The sequence below is a fragment of the Equus quagga genome, chromosome 9 (genome assembly GCF_021613505.1).
Source record: "Equus quagga isolate Etosha38 chromosome 9, UCLA_HA_Equagga_1.0, whole genome shotgun sequence".
Taxonomy (NCBI): domain Eukaryota; kingdom Metazoa; phylum Chordata; class Mammalia; order Perissodactyla; family Equidae; genus Equus; species Equus quagga.
Window position 1 is genome coordinate 62,865,993 of NC_060275.1, and position 14,527 is coordinate 62,880,519.

The 14,527-nt window shown below is 49.4% G+C and overlaps 2 protein-coding genes across 2 annotated transcripts in view; one reads left to right on the plus strand and one right to left on the minus strand.

Annotated features, from left to right (window-relative positions):
• LOC124244561 (translation initiation factor IF-2-like) overlaps positions 1-6,001 on the minus strand; it is an 8,635-nt gene extending 2,634 nt beyond the window's left edge. The window contains exons 1-3 of the mRNA XM_046671183.1: positions 5,814-6,001; positions 1,909-3,021; positions 208-571 (exon numbers count right to left, since the gene is read on the minus strand). Of these exons, the coding sequence (XP_046527139.1) occupies positions 1,971-3,021; positions 5,814-6,001 (1,239 nt within the window). The 3' untranslated portion in view covers positions 208-571; positions 1,909-1,970. The remainder of the gene's footprint in view (positions 1-207; positions 572-1,908; positions 3,022-5,813) is intronic.
• TMEM200C (transmembrane protein 200C) lies at positions 2,543-8,616 on the plus strand. The gene is made up of 2 exons (XM_046671976.1): positions 2,543-3,025; positions 5,907-8,616. The coding sequence occupies exon 2, from the start codon at positions 6,000-6,002 to the stop codon at positions 7,869-7,871; it is 1,872 nt and encodes a 623-aa protein (XP_046527932.1). The 5' UTR covers positions 2,543-3,025; positions 5,907-5,999; the 3' UTR covers positions 7,872-8,616.
• Positions 8,617-14,527: the final 5,911 nt, after the last annotated feature.

The window sequence follows — 14,527 nt, forward strand, 5'->3', positions numbered from 1 at the left end:
GGGGAGCATGATAGCCCACGGCAGGCCGCTGTCTCCCCCGGAGCAGCCCTGGGAGCTCTGAAGGGCAGGGCGAGCCAGGCCAGGTGATGAAACATCAGGGGAAGCAAATGGGTTGTGAATAAATTACGAAACAGAATAAATTACATAAGGATTGTTTTTAAGAGTGAGCAAATGAAAGGTTTCAGGTCAGAGTTTAATCCAACTGACCTGAGCTAATCCGTCTCCTCTTCTTTTCCCCCAGGCCTTCATTCCTCTTCTGCTAGGAAAGGCTCCGAACGCTGTGCTGAGCCCCGCGGTCTCCAGATGCCAGTGAATGATGATGATGAGGTAGCCTTGGCCCTTCAGTCCTTAGCAGGTGAAAGGGGTGCCCTACAATCCCCGAAATCACCCAAACCGAAACGGCCAGTGAAATGAGAAGGAAAATAACTCCAGAAGGGCTGAGAGCATTACTGTTCCTTTAAAAATAACTCTGGGAACCCCTGGGAATGTGTTGATACTATATTATTGCAGAGGGATAAAGAACTCGACTGGAAACAGCTGGGATCTGTCTGATTTCCTCTGATACTGTGAGCTGAAAACAAAGAAAATGACCGAAAGTGATAACACTCAGGTTAAGTAGAACAGTTCAAAGTTCCCAAGAGCTCCGTTTGGAAGGAAGGCTTTGAATTACAAATCAAATCTTACTGCAGTCGTCAACATAAGAAAAAAACTAGTTATGTCCCAAGGCCTGTTTGTGTAGAAAAGGATTCTTTTCTTCTCCAAATCCCTCAGATGAGTTTTAAATGTGCAAATGAGGGCTACAATTTGTGCAGAAATTTGAAACTATTAACGGCTTAATCCACCTAAAATCCTAATGAAGTTCTGTAATATTATTCCCATTAATACAGCTCAGCAAATAGGCCCACAAAGGATACCAGTTGCCACCCATGGCCCCTGGCAGCCAGTTGTGTAATGAAATGAGATCTCAGAGCCAACCTTTGTACAAAACACCGATTATTATTGAGTCAAGAAATCTGGAGGCTCAGAGCTGAAAAACCTTTCAAAATGACAACTAGACCTGGTTATTTCACATTTGCAGTGATTTCTCTAAAAGGAAACAATCCAATGGGGGATTTAAAACTTTCCCTTTCTTATGGTTTGTTTTCTAAAGTTCTGCATCTGAGCAGGAATAGAGAGGTGCCAGGAGGTGGATTCTGAACGCCCTGGTCATAATCCAGATTTATTATTTGCTTGGAAAGGGTGACAGAGGCCACCTTTCAAACAGGCAGGTGCAGGGTTTCCTTTTAGGAAACATTTCTCCTCCATCCCCTCCTGCCTGCCCACCATCTCCATCCCCACCTCATTTATCATTGCTCACATTTCTCTCTTTGAACCGGTAAATGTTTGTGTCTTTATTGTTCTTTCTGAAAAGTGAATGCTCTAGCTTTAAACACAAGTGAATGCTGTGTGCCTTGAGGAACAGTCTGGTAACTGGAACCGTGCGCAGCAAAGGCCTCCTGTGCGGGATCTTGGACCCTTAACAGCAAAACAGAGTATACAACAGCTCCCCCACCCCCCAACAAAATATTTCTGTCTGGAGCCCAAAGTTCTGACAGCACACGCTTCATCTGCTCTTCTGCTGCTTTCCTCCTGAATCCTGGCTGCCTCATTTTAATAGATAATTGAAATCTTTCTTACTTTCTCAGTGCTCCCTGGGGAAATTCCACTTTGAGATTCTCTTTTCCCTGTCATTTTTACTTTACAGTTGAGAGCCCAGGGACGAGCTAGGGAACACATCTCTCTCTCTCCCTCTCGCTTTTTAAAAATGACGTAGGGAGTTGGACATCCTCCCTACCCCCACCTCCCCTCGTTGATTCTAGCCCCGATTCCAGGCGAATGATACTTTTCCTTTTAATGCTTGCTGATTACCGCACAGCGTAGGAGCACGAGGGGCTGCCCAAGGAGAAGCCCGGCGCCGATTCCCATCTCCGCTAAGTCCCAGCCGCGCGTCCGGGAGGCGCCGCGGTCCCGCGCAGGCCGAAGCGCGGGGACCTGGGAGCGCGGCCCCCGGGTCCGCGGGGCGCCCTCGGCGGGGGCGACCGCGCTCGGCGGGGCCCGGGGTCGCCGGGGGCCAGCTCACGGTGCTCGCTGTGCGTCCACCCTGCACACTCCCAAGGGGGAGGGGGAACAGCAAGGGCGGCGCGGAGTCCAAGAGTAGAGGCAACAAAAGAGGAGAGAGGAGAAGGAGGGGAGGGGGACGGGCCCTCGCCCTCGCGCCGAGAGCGCCCCCCCGAGGCGGACGCGGAGCCCCTCCGGGGGCGGCCCTGCCTCCGGGCCCCCTCCGGCCCGCCGCTCAGACAGGTAGTTGGAGAGAAAGAACAAAGCGCCCTGCGAGGGCGGGCGACGGTCCCGGGGCGCCCCCTCCGCCGCCCTCGCGCCTCCGCGGCCTCGGGGCAGCGGCTCTTCCGAAGGGACGCGCGGCCGGCGGCGGAGGCAGCGGGGGGAGCGGCGGGCGGGGCGGGGCGGGGCGGGGGCGCCCGGGCGGCGGCGGCGGCGGCTGGGTACCGACTGCCATCCTGCGGCAATTTCCCTGTGTCATGGCTCCGGTCTCTTAGCAACGGCCGCGAGTCCGGCCGCCCCGAGCGCGCGAGCCGCCGCCGCCGCGGGCTCCACTCCACCCGGCGGAGCCCGGCGCGCCGCAGCCACACAAAGGCGGCGCTGCGGCCGGCGGGGCGTGCCGCGGGGGCTCGCCGCGGGCGCCGGAGGAGCGGCGGCGGGGAGGAGGCTCCGAAGGGGATGCAGGATGCGGAGGACCTGACACTTCTTGGAAACTCTCGGAAATGGCTCCCGCCACAGCACCAGAGGGGGCTGCGAACCCGGGGCGGGCGCTCGCCCCCGCGGGGCTGCTGAGCCGCGCTCGGACGGAGGGCCGCGAGGCGCTGTCCCTGCGCTCCGCCGTCGGCTCGGGCTGAAAAAGTTTCTCCATGGTTCCTTTGTGTCGCCCGAGCGCCCGTTCGCCGGCCCCGAGCTGCCCCAGTCTTCCTGGGTAAGTGAACGATATTGTTTGCTCACAGTGCTGCCATTTTGAGCAATTCTGTCAGTCCTCAGGCCCCGAGCTGCCCCTCCCCGCCCCTCCTGCCCTGAGCCCCGGTCCCCAGGGCTCGTGTTCGGGAGAGTCATTTTCCTGGGCGGGCTACACGGGATGCGCTGCCCGGAAAAAGCGAGTTCAGGATTGCCCTCACTTCGCTCCTGCCTGTCTTCTTTCCAGAGGCGGGCTCCCAGCTGCTGCACTCATGTGACTCCAAAATAAATAATCAGACCAAAAAGAAGGGCGAGGGGTTCGCTGCCCTGCCAATGAGGGAGCGGTGGGTCGAGGACCTGGGTTGAGTCCCAGGCAGGCAGGGCGCTCCCCGCCTGTGGGCTGCGAGCCTCAGTCACCGAATGGGGCTTAATCGATCATGAGCCGAGAACTTGAATGTTTCTCTTGGAAGCAGTTGTATTTTTAGACATCCCTCGTTTGCTTCCCCCATCCTCCATTCCTTAGCCACGGAAAGACCAGCTCCAGGCAGTAAATTGCGAGGGCAGCCAACCTGGACTGCTAAGTTTGTTTTCCTTCATTCTGTATAAAGAAAAGCGTCAAAGGTGGGTCTTCCATGACATCTGACTTTTGTCAGTATTTCACTTCAGATGGTAATACGTTAGAAAGGAGTTCAGCCTTCAACAGAGCTGAAGGAATAATAAACGAGGGAGTTAATTGCTAGCTGTTAAACTAATTTTAAAGATCTTCTGTAAACAGTTGTTGAAATCCATTCCAACCTTCCTTACATTCTACCCAGAGCCAAAGCTTCTTTCTGAGGAGAAACGCATGTGGGTACCTTCCTCCCCCAAGCTGCCCAGCAGCCTGGCGCACCTTGTCCACGCACCACAAAACATTAGCCCTTCTCTCCTCTGGGAGAGCTACCCTCCAGCTGAGTAGGTTTGTCCCTAAAACGTCTGGCTCCAAATCCTTCTTAAAAAATCCCACAGATCTCCAGATTGTTACATTAAAGACACTGGAGTCTCGGATCTCTTAAAGCAGCAGTCTCTATGTTACAACTACACAATAAATGTGCTTCTTTTGGGGGTGACGGATGGATGGTGAAGCTCCTCTGTTTTGTTTTGACAATCTGTTTGTACTTGCTGGTGCAGCTCCTTCTTAAAACAAAAGGTTTGTAGATGCATTCTCTCTACTGACCGCTCTCTAACCTGCCTAATGCTTCTCCTTACTGAAAACCAACTAAATTCCAAGGAGATATTGATTTGCAAACATTGTAAAGGGCTGATTACCATTGGCTTTTCAACCGGGGGAGAAAAGATCCTGCCTCTATTGATAGAATGGAGGGAGTCAGGGGCCACAGCCCTTTACCCAGGCACCAATTAAAAGCAAAATTCCACCTAAGTAATCCCACATTTTCAAAGGGTAATTATCCTAAAACCTGAATTATTTTATAAAGGATAAAATACCAAAAGGCTTGCGAGTGATATCTAAGCCTTTCAAATTCATAGAATGCCCTTAATTTTAGCATCTCTATTATAGGAGGGAACACAACCAATGGAACAGAAAATGTTTTACTCTGGGGATACAGCAGGATTAAAATCTTTAGACGCTAACATATCCACAAAGACACATCTGTGCGTTTACCTCCTCAGGGTGTATTATGAACAATTAAACTTCCTATATTAGAGTCCACTGATTGCTGCCACCCTCCCTTCCTGAAAATGACCTCATGAGAAAAAGACGGAGAAAACAGCTCTCTCTTGGGGAAATGTCATTCCACAAATCATCATTATTATGTAGACTGCTGTCCCTAGTTAATTGCCTACTCATTTGAATATTGGCATTCTGAAGAGTGCTGTTGGCACATTAATAAGGGGTCAGAAAGCTATTATAGCAGAATGAGGTTTTATTTTTTAAGATTGTAATTTTCCCATAGGAGAAAAAGATCTTTCTCTTGGAGATTCTAGGGGACTTCTCAAATTCCCTGATGAGATCCAGCACATGATACCTCAGAAGTTCCTCTGAGGGAGGAGAGGAGGCCAGAAGGAAGAGCTCAGTTACATAACCAGTTACCTAAAACTAAATATTCCACCCCAAGAAGCTGTCCAGATGTTGCAGAAAAGAGATGAGGAAGAGGCTGTTGTGAGCGGGATGTGCTTGCCTTGAGCCGTGGGAACAGTAGTGGGTGGGGGACAACTCTGAAGGGATTTATTGTCAGAGTATTGACATGTCTCTCTGTGCTCCCAACAGTGAACTCTATTAATTTTCTGAGGTCCATAAGCCAGTCTGCCTACCAGTATATGACTTTTAATTTTCATGCAGTGAAATGAGTTCATTTTGTCATGATAGACTAGGAACTTTTATGACTGTTTTAGTGACTTTGGGCCCCACAGTGACAAATTCCTAGGCTTAAGAGACTTGAAACTCCTGTGGCAGCTCCCTTGCGAAATCTTCTCATTCCGGTAGGACAAAGGGAAACCAGGAAAGCCCTCAGCTATTACTTTGAGTCCCCACATTTAGTTTCTAAGGGTCAGAACTCCGTTGGCTTCCAGCCAGGAGGGTTTAAAATGAACAACGTTGGAATGTTACCCACAGAGTGTGTATGGGATTGCGCGGGGTGGGGGGGGGGGGGGGGGGAGGGGGGTGCAGCAGGAGAAGGCGGCGTTCTCCCAAATTGTTTTATCACCTATCAGTTACTGCAACAGCGCTTCCCTTCCCTAATCCATCTACCCCATCCCCTGGTCTCTATGTTCGGCACTCTGGTTAGTGGGTCAAGGTCCTGGGGTGGGAGGCACACATGTGGTGGGATCTGGGAGCTGGACCATTGCAGCGCGTGAGATGTTGCTGCAGCCAAGCGTATACCCTCTGACTGTCTTCCTCTGCTTTGCAGCCAGAGGAGGTGGCGGAGCAGCTAGTGGGCAGCTGGCGCCCCCCTGCACAAGCCTCCGCCCCAGGGGCTAGCCCCGCACTCCACCGGTTCGCCATGATCGCCACAGGCGGCCTGCTGAGGATTTCTGCCAGAAAGCAGGATCCTCTTCGACCCCCGAGCCAGGTCCCCAAGCGCAAGCGGAAAGCCAAGAAGAGGCGCAAGAACGACGTGGTGGTGGTGAAAGGCAAGCTCAAGCTGTGCTCCGTCTCCGGGCTCATCGCCCTTTGCGGGATCCTGGTGCTGCTGGTGGGCATAGCCATGGCGGTGGTGGGTTACTGGCCCAAGGCCAACGGGGCCAATAGGGAGGGGGGTAAGCAGCTGCTCCCCGCGGGCAGCGGCCCGACCACGGCCAACAGCAGCAGCAATGGCAGCAAAAACCGGTCCAGGAGCCACCCGGGGACTCCGGGGGATGTGAACTCGAGCTTCATGGGCGCGCCCAGGAGCACGCCTCCAGCACGGTCCCCTGCCCCTTCTTCGTCCTCCTCCACGTCCGTGGGTTTCTTCTTTCGCATCTTCTCCGGCTACCTGCACTCTGACAAGCTCAAAGTCTTCGGGCCCCTCATCATGGGCATCGGCATCTTTCTCTTCATCTGCGCCAACGCGGTACTCCACGAGAACCGAGACAAGAAGACCAAGATCATCAACCTGCGGGACCTGTACTCCACCGTCATCGACGTGCACAGCCTCCGCGCCAAGGACCTGGCTGCCGCCGCGGCTGCAGCCGCCGCCGCCGCCGCAGCTTCGACAACGGCCCCCGCCTCGGCGCCCCGCGGGGCGGCGCCGCTCAATGGCTTCCTCAGCTACGTGCAGTCCCGGGGCCTGGAGTTGAAGCCCGGGGTCTGCGGCGCCGGGGACGCCTTCGGGGCGGCGGCGATGCTGGCCAGGGGCTCGTGGCCCCAAGCCACGGCGCGGGGCGCGGGCGTGGGTGGCGGCCCGGCCAGGGGCGCTGCGTCCCCGCCTGACCTGGCCTCGTCCCCGCGCTGCCCGCGGGACCCCCCGAGCATGGCGGAGGCCGTGTACAGCATCTACCGCGAGCGCTCGGGCGTGGCCGGCCGTCGCCGGACCGTCGCGGTGGCCGCTGCCGCCGCCGCCACCGCGGCCGCCAGCAGCAGTAGCAGCCCGGCGCCCTGCAGCCCACCCGAGAGCTGGGGGCGCCAGAGCACCGCCAGCTCCCTGGTGGGCTCGTCGCTGAGCGCCTTCGCGCTGCTGCCCTTGCAAGGGGACCGCGACGGGGACTCGGAGGGTGCGAGCTGCAGTTGGCAGAGGCCGCTTGGGGAACGCGGCTCCCGGGAGATCCCGGGGGGCGAGGTCGACCTGACCTTGTCCGACCTCGGCGGCGCCCGGGACGGCGCGCGCTGGGCGCCCCTCGAGCAGGAGGAGCTCGAGGGCGCGGCGGCGGCGAGCCCCGCCAGGGGCCAGGGCGGCCGCCTGCCCAGGACCGGCAGGCGCGCGGCCCCGCGGCTCCGCAGCACCAGCAGGCTCCCGGACCACCGGGCGCCTCCGTCCCCTGAGCCCCCGCCGTCTCCGGCTAGCGCGGACCTGGACTCGAGCCTTCTGGACAAAGCTGCTTCCCCCTCGCCCCCGCTGCGGCTAGAGGACTCTGCCCCCGCCAGGCTGCGCTCGCCGAGCTCCCAGTCGGACGACCCATCCTCCCCCAATAAGGGCTACACGCCCCTGCCGGAGGCCGGCACCACCTTGGAGGAGGCTGTAGATGCAGTAGCCAATGAAAGTCAAGACTGTGAGGCCGCCAGCGCCCCGGGTGCGGAGCGGGGACTCCCGGAGGATCATCCCAGCCAAGAGCCGCCCACGGCCGAGCTACCCCAGCCGGTGCAGAGGCAGTTTACAAACAAGGAGAAGCTCTTCATGATTTCCCGGTCTCACGCCTTTGGGGTAGAGGACGGAGAACTGGAAAGTACAGGCATTTAGGGAAAGAGGCAGCGAGAGGGGAAAGGAGTGAGAAAATAGGAGAAACGCCCTCTTGAATCAGTGAATTTAGCAGTTCCCTCTTTCCTCGCGGACCCAGTGGAGGAAACCATCCCGTACCCAAAGAGCTGCAGAATGTTATCCTTGAACGGCGTTCGCAAGATTCCTGTAGATAACTCCAGGCAACTTTTTTTAAAGAGAAAACTAGTCTTTTATGTCCGATGGTTATTGTATGTTCCATGAAAACCAAATGTATTAAAAGGTCAGCAATGTAGTTCATTAGATAAAATCTTAATTTTCTTAGGATCAAAAATAATATATTTTTGACAGTAAATGTGCAGTTTACTCTAATTTCTTTTTTTGGGGGGGATCCCTAATTTCCCTAACTCCTGTACTCTGCGGCTGGTTTTGTCCATAGCTGCTTGTAAATGACCAGCTTTTTTCCTCCTATGATTTTGCAGGACATAGAAGGGTTTGTCTCAGTTCTCTCAGACCTGCTATTACTAAGTGAAGTCAAAGCCAAAAGCTTGAGTATGTCAGGAGAGAGCACTTCCCTCGCCCACCCCACTCCGCTGTCCGGCTGTCCAAAGGCCTCTTTATTTCTTAAAAGGGTATTAACATTTTGCTACTAGGGCATCTAATGGAGAAGAGGGGCCAGCATCGAGATGGACTATTTCCTTCCTAAATTCACCGTACCAACTACACGACACTTTATGGAGTATTATCACACCTGTATTGAAAATAGCATTAATATTAAAAATATTTTTTAATAAAAGAACTTTCCAAACAAACAGATAAACATAATATTGCCTCATTTTGCCTTGGAAGTAATGCTAACACACATAAAACATTGAACAGTTCAGCTGGTAAATTGAAAATATTTTTGCTATGACACTGCTGCTATGATTGTAATTCTCTTCCCCCAAACTCTCAGCATCGGCCTCAATCAATTTCCAGTATATTTTTAACTTTTAAATACAGGGTAGTATTGAACATTTGAGAGTTGCTCTTTCAAATAGAATGAAACATTGACTAAATAGTTATTTTCTATAATACTTCTAGTTTACCTCACAGTTTTAACTTGCAGAGCTCCAGATTTAATATTCCGTTATCGCCCTCTTGGAGCTGACTATTTGAATTTTGACTTTAAGTTCATGATCTTGAATCTATGTCCTACATAGGCTAAAAGGTAATGTTTTAGCAATTTACTGCATGGATTACACTTGATTTTATTAGGAGTCAATTAGTTAATTTTCAAGAACAGTAGACAACTAATTAATGTAACGTTCTGATGCCCTCGTCCTTTGAGTGTGAGCTGACACTCTTGGGAATGCTATTACTTTCTTTCCACCATTCGGGTACAAGCTCTCCATTTACACACAGCCAAGGCTATCATTGCAGGAGGTTAAAATACCGATTTTAAAGGAAAATCTAGTCAAAGATGTGGTCATATTGGTCCCCATGGGTGCAACAGTGTCCCCCAGAAAGTGTGCCTGGACCCAAGCTTTCAGCGTTTACCAGCTGTGTAGCCTTGAGGGAGTCTCAGTCATCAGATCTATAAAATGAGGGTAACCAGACAGACCTCGCAGAGCTATGAGTGGGTGAGACGAGGGGTTATATTGACAGAGCCAAGCAGAGTACTTGGCTCAGAGTTGTACTCAGTAAACAGTACTTATTGTAATTATTGTCATTCGAATATGTTGTCTGAACGTGCGCTGCAGAAGAATGGCCTGCACTCTGCCTGAGCACAGGAAAGCCTAGGCTGAAGGCTAGAATAGCCACTTACTGCCTGCGTGGCCTAAGGCAGATCCCGGACTCTGTCTGGGCCTCTGGTGGATGATCTACTCTCTCTGGTTGACTTAAGCTCTGAAAGCTGCACTTAAATTCAGGATGTTTGTTTTGTCCCAGATATAGTCATATCATATTTATACATACAAATTTGAAAAGTGAATATACTTCATAAACTACAAGTTAGGGTAACATTCTGTAATCAGTCTTTAAAAGGACCTAATTTATTCCCAGATTGAACTTGCAATAAGCTAATAACTCACTTGAAAGCTGTGGACTAATTTATTTGGCTCTTATGTATAGCAAACGTGAGTTTCCACTAGTAAGAGTGACGAGCAGTTGTAATCATACTCCAGGTAGTGTTGAATTTCAACAGTCTCGATTGTTTTGTCACACTTACAGAAAAACTTCAGATTTCCCTGGTTTTTCTTCTGCATTATCTTAAATATTGGCAATTTATATACTGAGAGCTTGAGCAGTTGTTTAAAAAGAAAAATAGGTTCTAGTGCTCTAAAGTGCTGTTTCCAGTCCTCAGAAAATGCACTGAAAGACATTTAGCAAATAATGAAGCCACTGCCTCTTGATTTAACTAAAGAGGGGTGCGCAGAATCATATTTATCCCTTACAAACTGTGGAAAGTTCAGTCCAACCAATTGGCTAAGCTTAACAATACTGATTGCCTCGTAATTAATCAGATTAAATAAAATCTTCTAGCTCATATTGATCTTGTGGACACAGGCCCGCTGAAATTAAGTAACTTCAGCAAACTCATTTAGCTCAGTATCAAGTTGCGGCTGTCTTAACCATCAAGAATTTAACCAGATATTTTCCCCTGAAGATAAAAAAGAATGAGCCCAATTTTCCAAATCATGGGAGGAGCTGGGATGAGACCTCAGAAAGAATCCCCTGCAGTTATGACCATGGTGATTCAGTCTTCCCTTTCCTAGGAGCAGAGATCTTCTGCAATAATAATGCTGCATTTTCCTCACTACTTACTGTGGGCCGAGTTCTGTTCCACATGCTTTATGCATATTCTCTCAATTCCTCCTCCAGCAACTCTGCTAAAGTAGGAGGATGATCATCCCCATTTTACAGAGAAAGACACTGAGGTCAGAATGGTGGAGTACTTGCCCAGGTTACACAGCCGATAAATGGTGGAGCCAGGATTTACACAGTGTTAAGGATTATCTGGACCTATTGGCAGATGCTGAGCTGAAACTGGCATTTCTGGCGACCATCGAAATATTTTCTACATTTTTAGCTTCCTGCTAGATCCTTTTCTGGAAACCATTCTTGGAGATAAGCAGAGGAGTGTTAAGATGCGTGGCCAGTTTAAAAGCAGCCTTTTAGTCTTCAGATTGGCATAAATGAGGTTTTTTTTCTATGTGACTTTGCAGGGTTTGCTATACAAAATCAATAGGACTACTTGAAGCAACCTTAGAGATCATAGAATCTCCCCCTTTATTTATAAATGAGGTTGCTAAGAATTAGAAAGATGGACTATTTGTTTGAAGGCGGACAGCAGTGGCAGGACTAGAGTGTTAAAATAATTACAATAATTGGCATATACATTGCTCACCAGCCCGGAATTTCTATCCTAGCTGGCTGACCATGGGCAAGCTACTCAACCTCTCTGCATCTCAATTTCCTTTCCCATAAAATGGGAGTAGCCAGCCCTAGTAGTCTAGTGGTTAAGATTTAATCTTGCTGCCGAGGCCCTGGTTCCTTTCCTCGTCAAGGAACTATACCACCCGTCTTTCGGTTGTCAACCCTGGCAGCTGGGTGTTACTGTGATATTGGAAGCTACGCCACCGGTATGTTGAATACCAGGAGGGTCACATATGGCGGACAGGTTTCATTGGAGCTAGACAGTCTAGAGAGAAGTTGCTGGCCACCCACTTCTGAAAATACTGGCCATGAAATCCCTGTGAACAGCAGCGGAGCTTTGTCTGATTCGGCACCAGAAGGTGAGAGAATGGCACAGAAATACCGGGCAGGGTTCTGCTCTGCTGGACACAGGGTCACTAGGAGTCAGAGATGACTTGAGGGGCCAGCCCCATGGCCGAGTGGTTAAGTCCGTGTGCTCCGCTTCAGTGGCCCAGGGTTTCGCGGGTTCAGATCCTGGGTGCGGACGTGGCACCGCTCATCAGGCCATGCTGAGGTGGTGTCCCACATGCCACAACTAGAAAGACCTACAACTAAAATATACAACTATGTACTGGGGGGATTTGGGGAGAAAAAGCGAAAAAAAGAAAAGAATTGACTCGAGGGCACTAACAACAACGACAATGGTAATAAATAATGGTACCTACCTCACAGGACTGGAGCCAAGATTAAATGAATTAATACATGTGTATGGTGGTTACAACAGGCCTGGCACGTAGAGTGTGTTATAAAAGGTTTTTTAGTTTTATTTAAAAGAATCAACTACTAAACAGAATCATTTCATATGGTTTTCCTTTTTATTAACAGCATAATGTTAGGTTTAAAAATGTAAAGTATAAAGCAGCATAGCATAGTGGCTCAGAGTGTGACTTGGAGGGGTTATGTAACAGTGTACCCGTGTTTCCACGTCTGTTAAATAGAGATAATAAATAGCATCTGACTCATGGAATTCGTTATTTAAACTAAATAAACTAATATACTTAAAGAACTGAGAACAACTCCTGGCACAAATAAACCTTCAGTAAATGTTAACTACTATTATTAAGGCAAAAATGCAGAAAAGTAATTGCTAGGCTAAATTTACTATTCACTTGTTAAGGGCAACCATAAACTTACTGTATTGAAAATTCTTTATAATTTAGGTATATTAGAAAGAAAAAGTAGACCTTAAAAAATGAGGGCTCAGGCCACTTCAATGCCCCGATAGAGCAGAGAGCCAATGAGAGCGAGACCTGTGCTCCTTGTGGCCCCGTCATGACATTACACAACAAGGTGTGAACACTCACACTGGCTGACTTGCCTATGTTTGGCCATGATGACTCCATTTCCATTTCTGGAGGCTGGTCACACCGGAAAGGCCAAGCCAGCCCTGTGGGCTTAGCCCCTCTCTGGCAGGGGAGCAGGCTGGAAGGGAGGCTCGGTGAAGAGCTCTAGTGAGGAGGAGTGTTGATTTATTTAAATTGTCTTGACAAAAGTTTTTTCTATACTAGTTTTCCTTTAGCCATTTCCAGTTCTTTTTAAATATGCAGTTTTGAAAAATTTTTTGTAAGAGAACTTAAAAATAATCCTCCAACAACATAAAATTAGAACAAACTAGGTACATGACTTTGCGTTTTGATCAGAATAATGTTTTTGCCAAGATATAAAAACACATTTTACAGCCAAATAAAGAATAGGATTGATATTTGTGGAGCTTGTTTTCTATAGACTCAGTTTATTTATTTTTTGGCTAAAAATCATTGAGTGAATATTTAGGCTAAGGTTTTGAATGACTAACTCTGGAAAGCGTTCTAAGACCTTTTTTTTTCTTTCTAGGAAAATCATCTTTGAGGTTTTTTTCTTCAAAAAGAAATGCATTTCTTTAAATGGATGTGAAAATTATCTATGTTTTATATTGTCACCACAAGTTGAGGAGTCCTTTTGCATTAACAACGTTAGTCAAACGGCTACCGGCCACTCTCTAAAGACCTGATGAGCAACTCGTTATGTGTGTGCCATCTATTTCTCTATAATGTCAGAAAAGCACTGGGCTGTTGGGTCTATGGGCGTGAATCTCAGTAGGAGTTAGAAATGCCTGCCATGCCCGGAATTAAGGCTTCACCCCTGAGCCCGGGTCCCTTTAGGGTTTCTACCATCTGAAAATATATTTATTCAACTTGAAACTGGCTCCCAACCCTCACCCCATTAATAGCTGTAGCCTATGATTTAGGCTTGCATGACAAACAGGACGTTTGGCTGATTAGTTTCTGAGATCACATTTTTTTTTCCTGCTCATGATGCTGCAGTCAAAAGACTAAAGACGCTTAAGCACATTCACCTGGAGTAACGTCAAGCCTGTGCCTGTTTCAGTAACTGTGCTGCTTTACCTGTGCTCTGACCCCGCGCTGTGTCTGAGTCCCGCCAAGGGCAGGAAGGTGGACTGTCAATCACAAGGGAGGAAAACGGGGCAGACCCGGAGGGGGAAGAGACAGAATCCCGCAGAAGGAGAAAAAAGATACACTTGGGCTAGAGTTGCTAGGAAAGCCTTTGGTTTCACAAATGAGCCGGGGTTACTCTTATTTGTAGATCATTTGTATTTAGACAAGTGCCTTAATGTGAAATATTACAGTAACTTTTATTCCTTAGAAAATATTCTTTCAGCAAATGCATGGTTGCACATTAATTTGTATATTTTTCAATGGCCAAAAGGCTACATGTCTCAGTGTGGGACCTTGGCCATTTCTTGTCTTATGTGATAATTGCCTTATCACTGCATTTTGTATAGACATAACTTAAAAGAAGTGATTTTCACCTGGGAGTAAACAGCTTTGGCTGAAGCTGCTGCCCTCTTGGTAAAATACCTAATTCCTTTTTGGATCAGTTCAAGACGTATTTTTAACTGCCTCTCATGAGTCAGGTAGGCAGTGTGCTGGGTAGAAGGGGTTAAACCAGGAACAAGGTACGATTCCAGACCACAGCACCTTGCAGTCACATTGTTGTTGACACAGGCACACAATCAGTAATCTCAACACAATGTAAGGAAGTATCGCAAGAGAGTTACGATATGGACCCTGCACCAGAATCTTGAGAATGAGGAAAACGTCAGCTGGGTGCGGAAAGGTAGGGAGGGTGCGTCAAACAGCAGAACCAGCAAGAGCCTCTATGTGGAGGCAAAGCACAAGTCAGCAAGCTGGGTCTTCATAAGACGGCTTCCATCTGACTTCCCC

Coding starts and splice junctions, on each gene's coding strand:
- TMEM200C (XM_046671976.1), top strand. CDS start 6,000: ATGATCGCCACAGGCGGCCTGCTGAGGATTTCTGCCAGAAAGCAGGAT.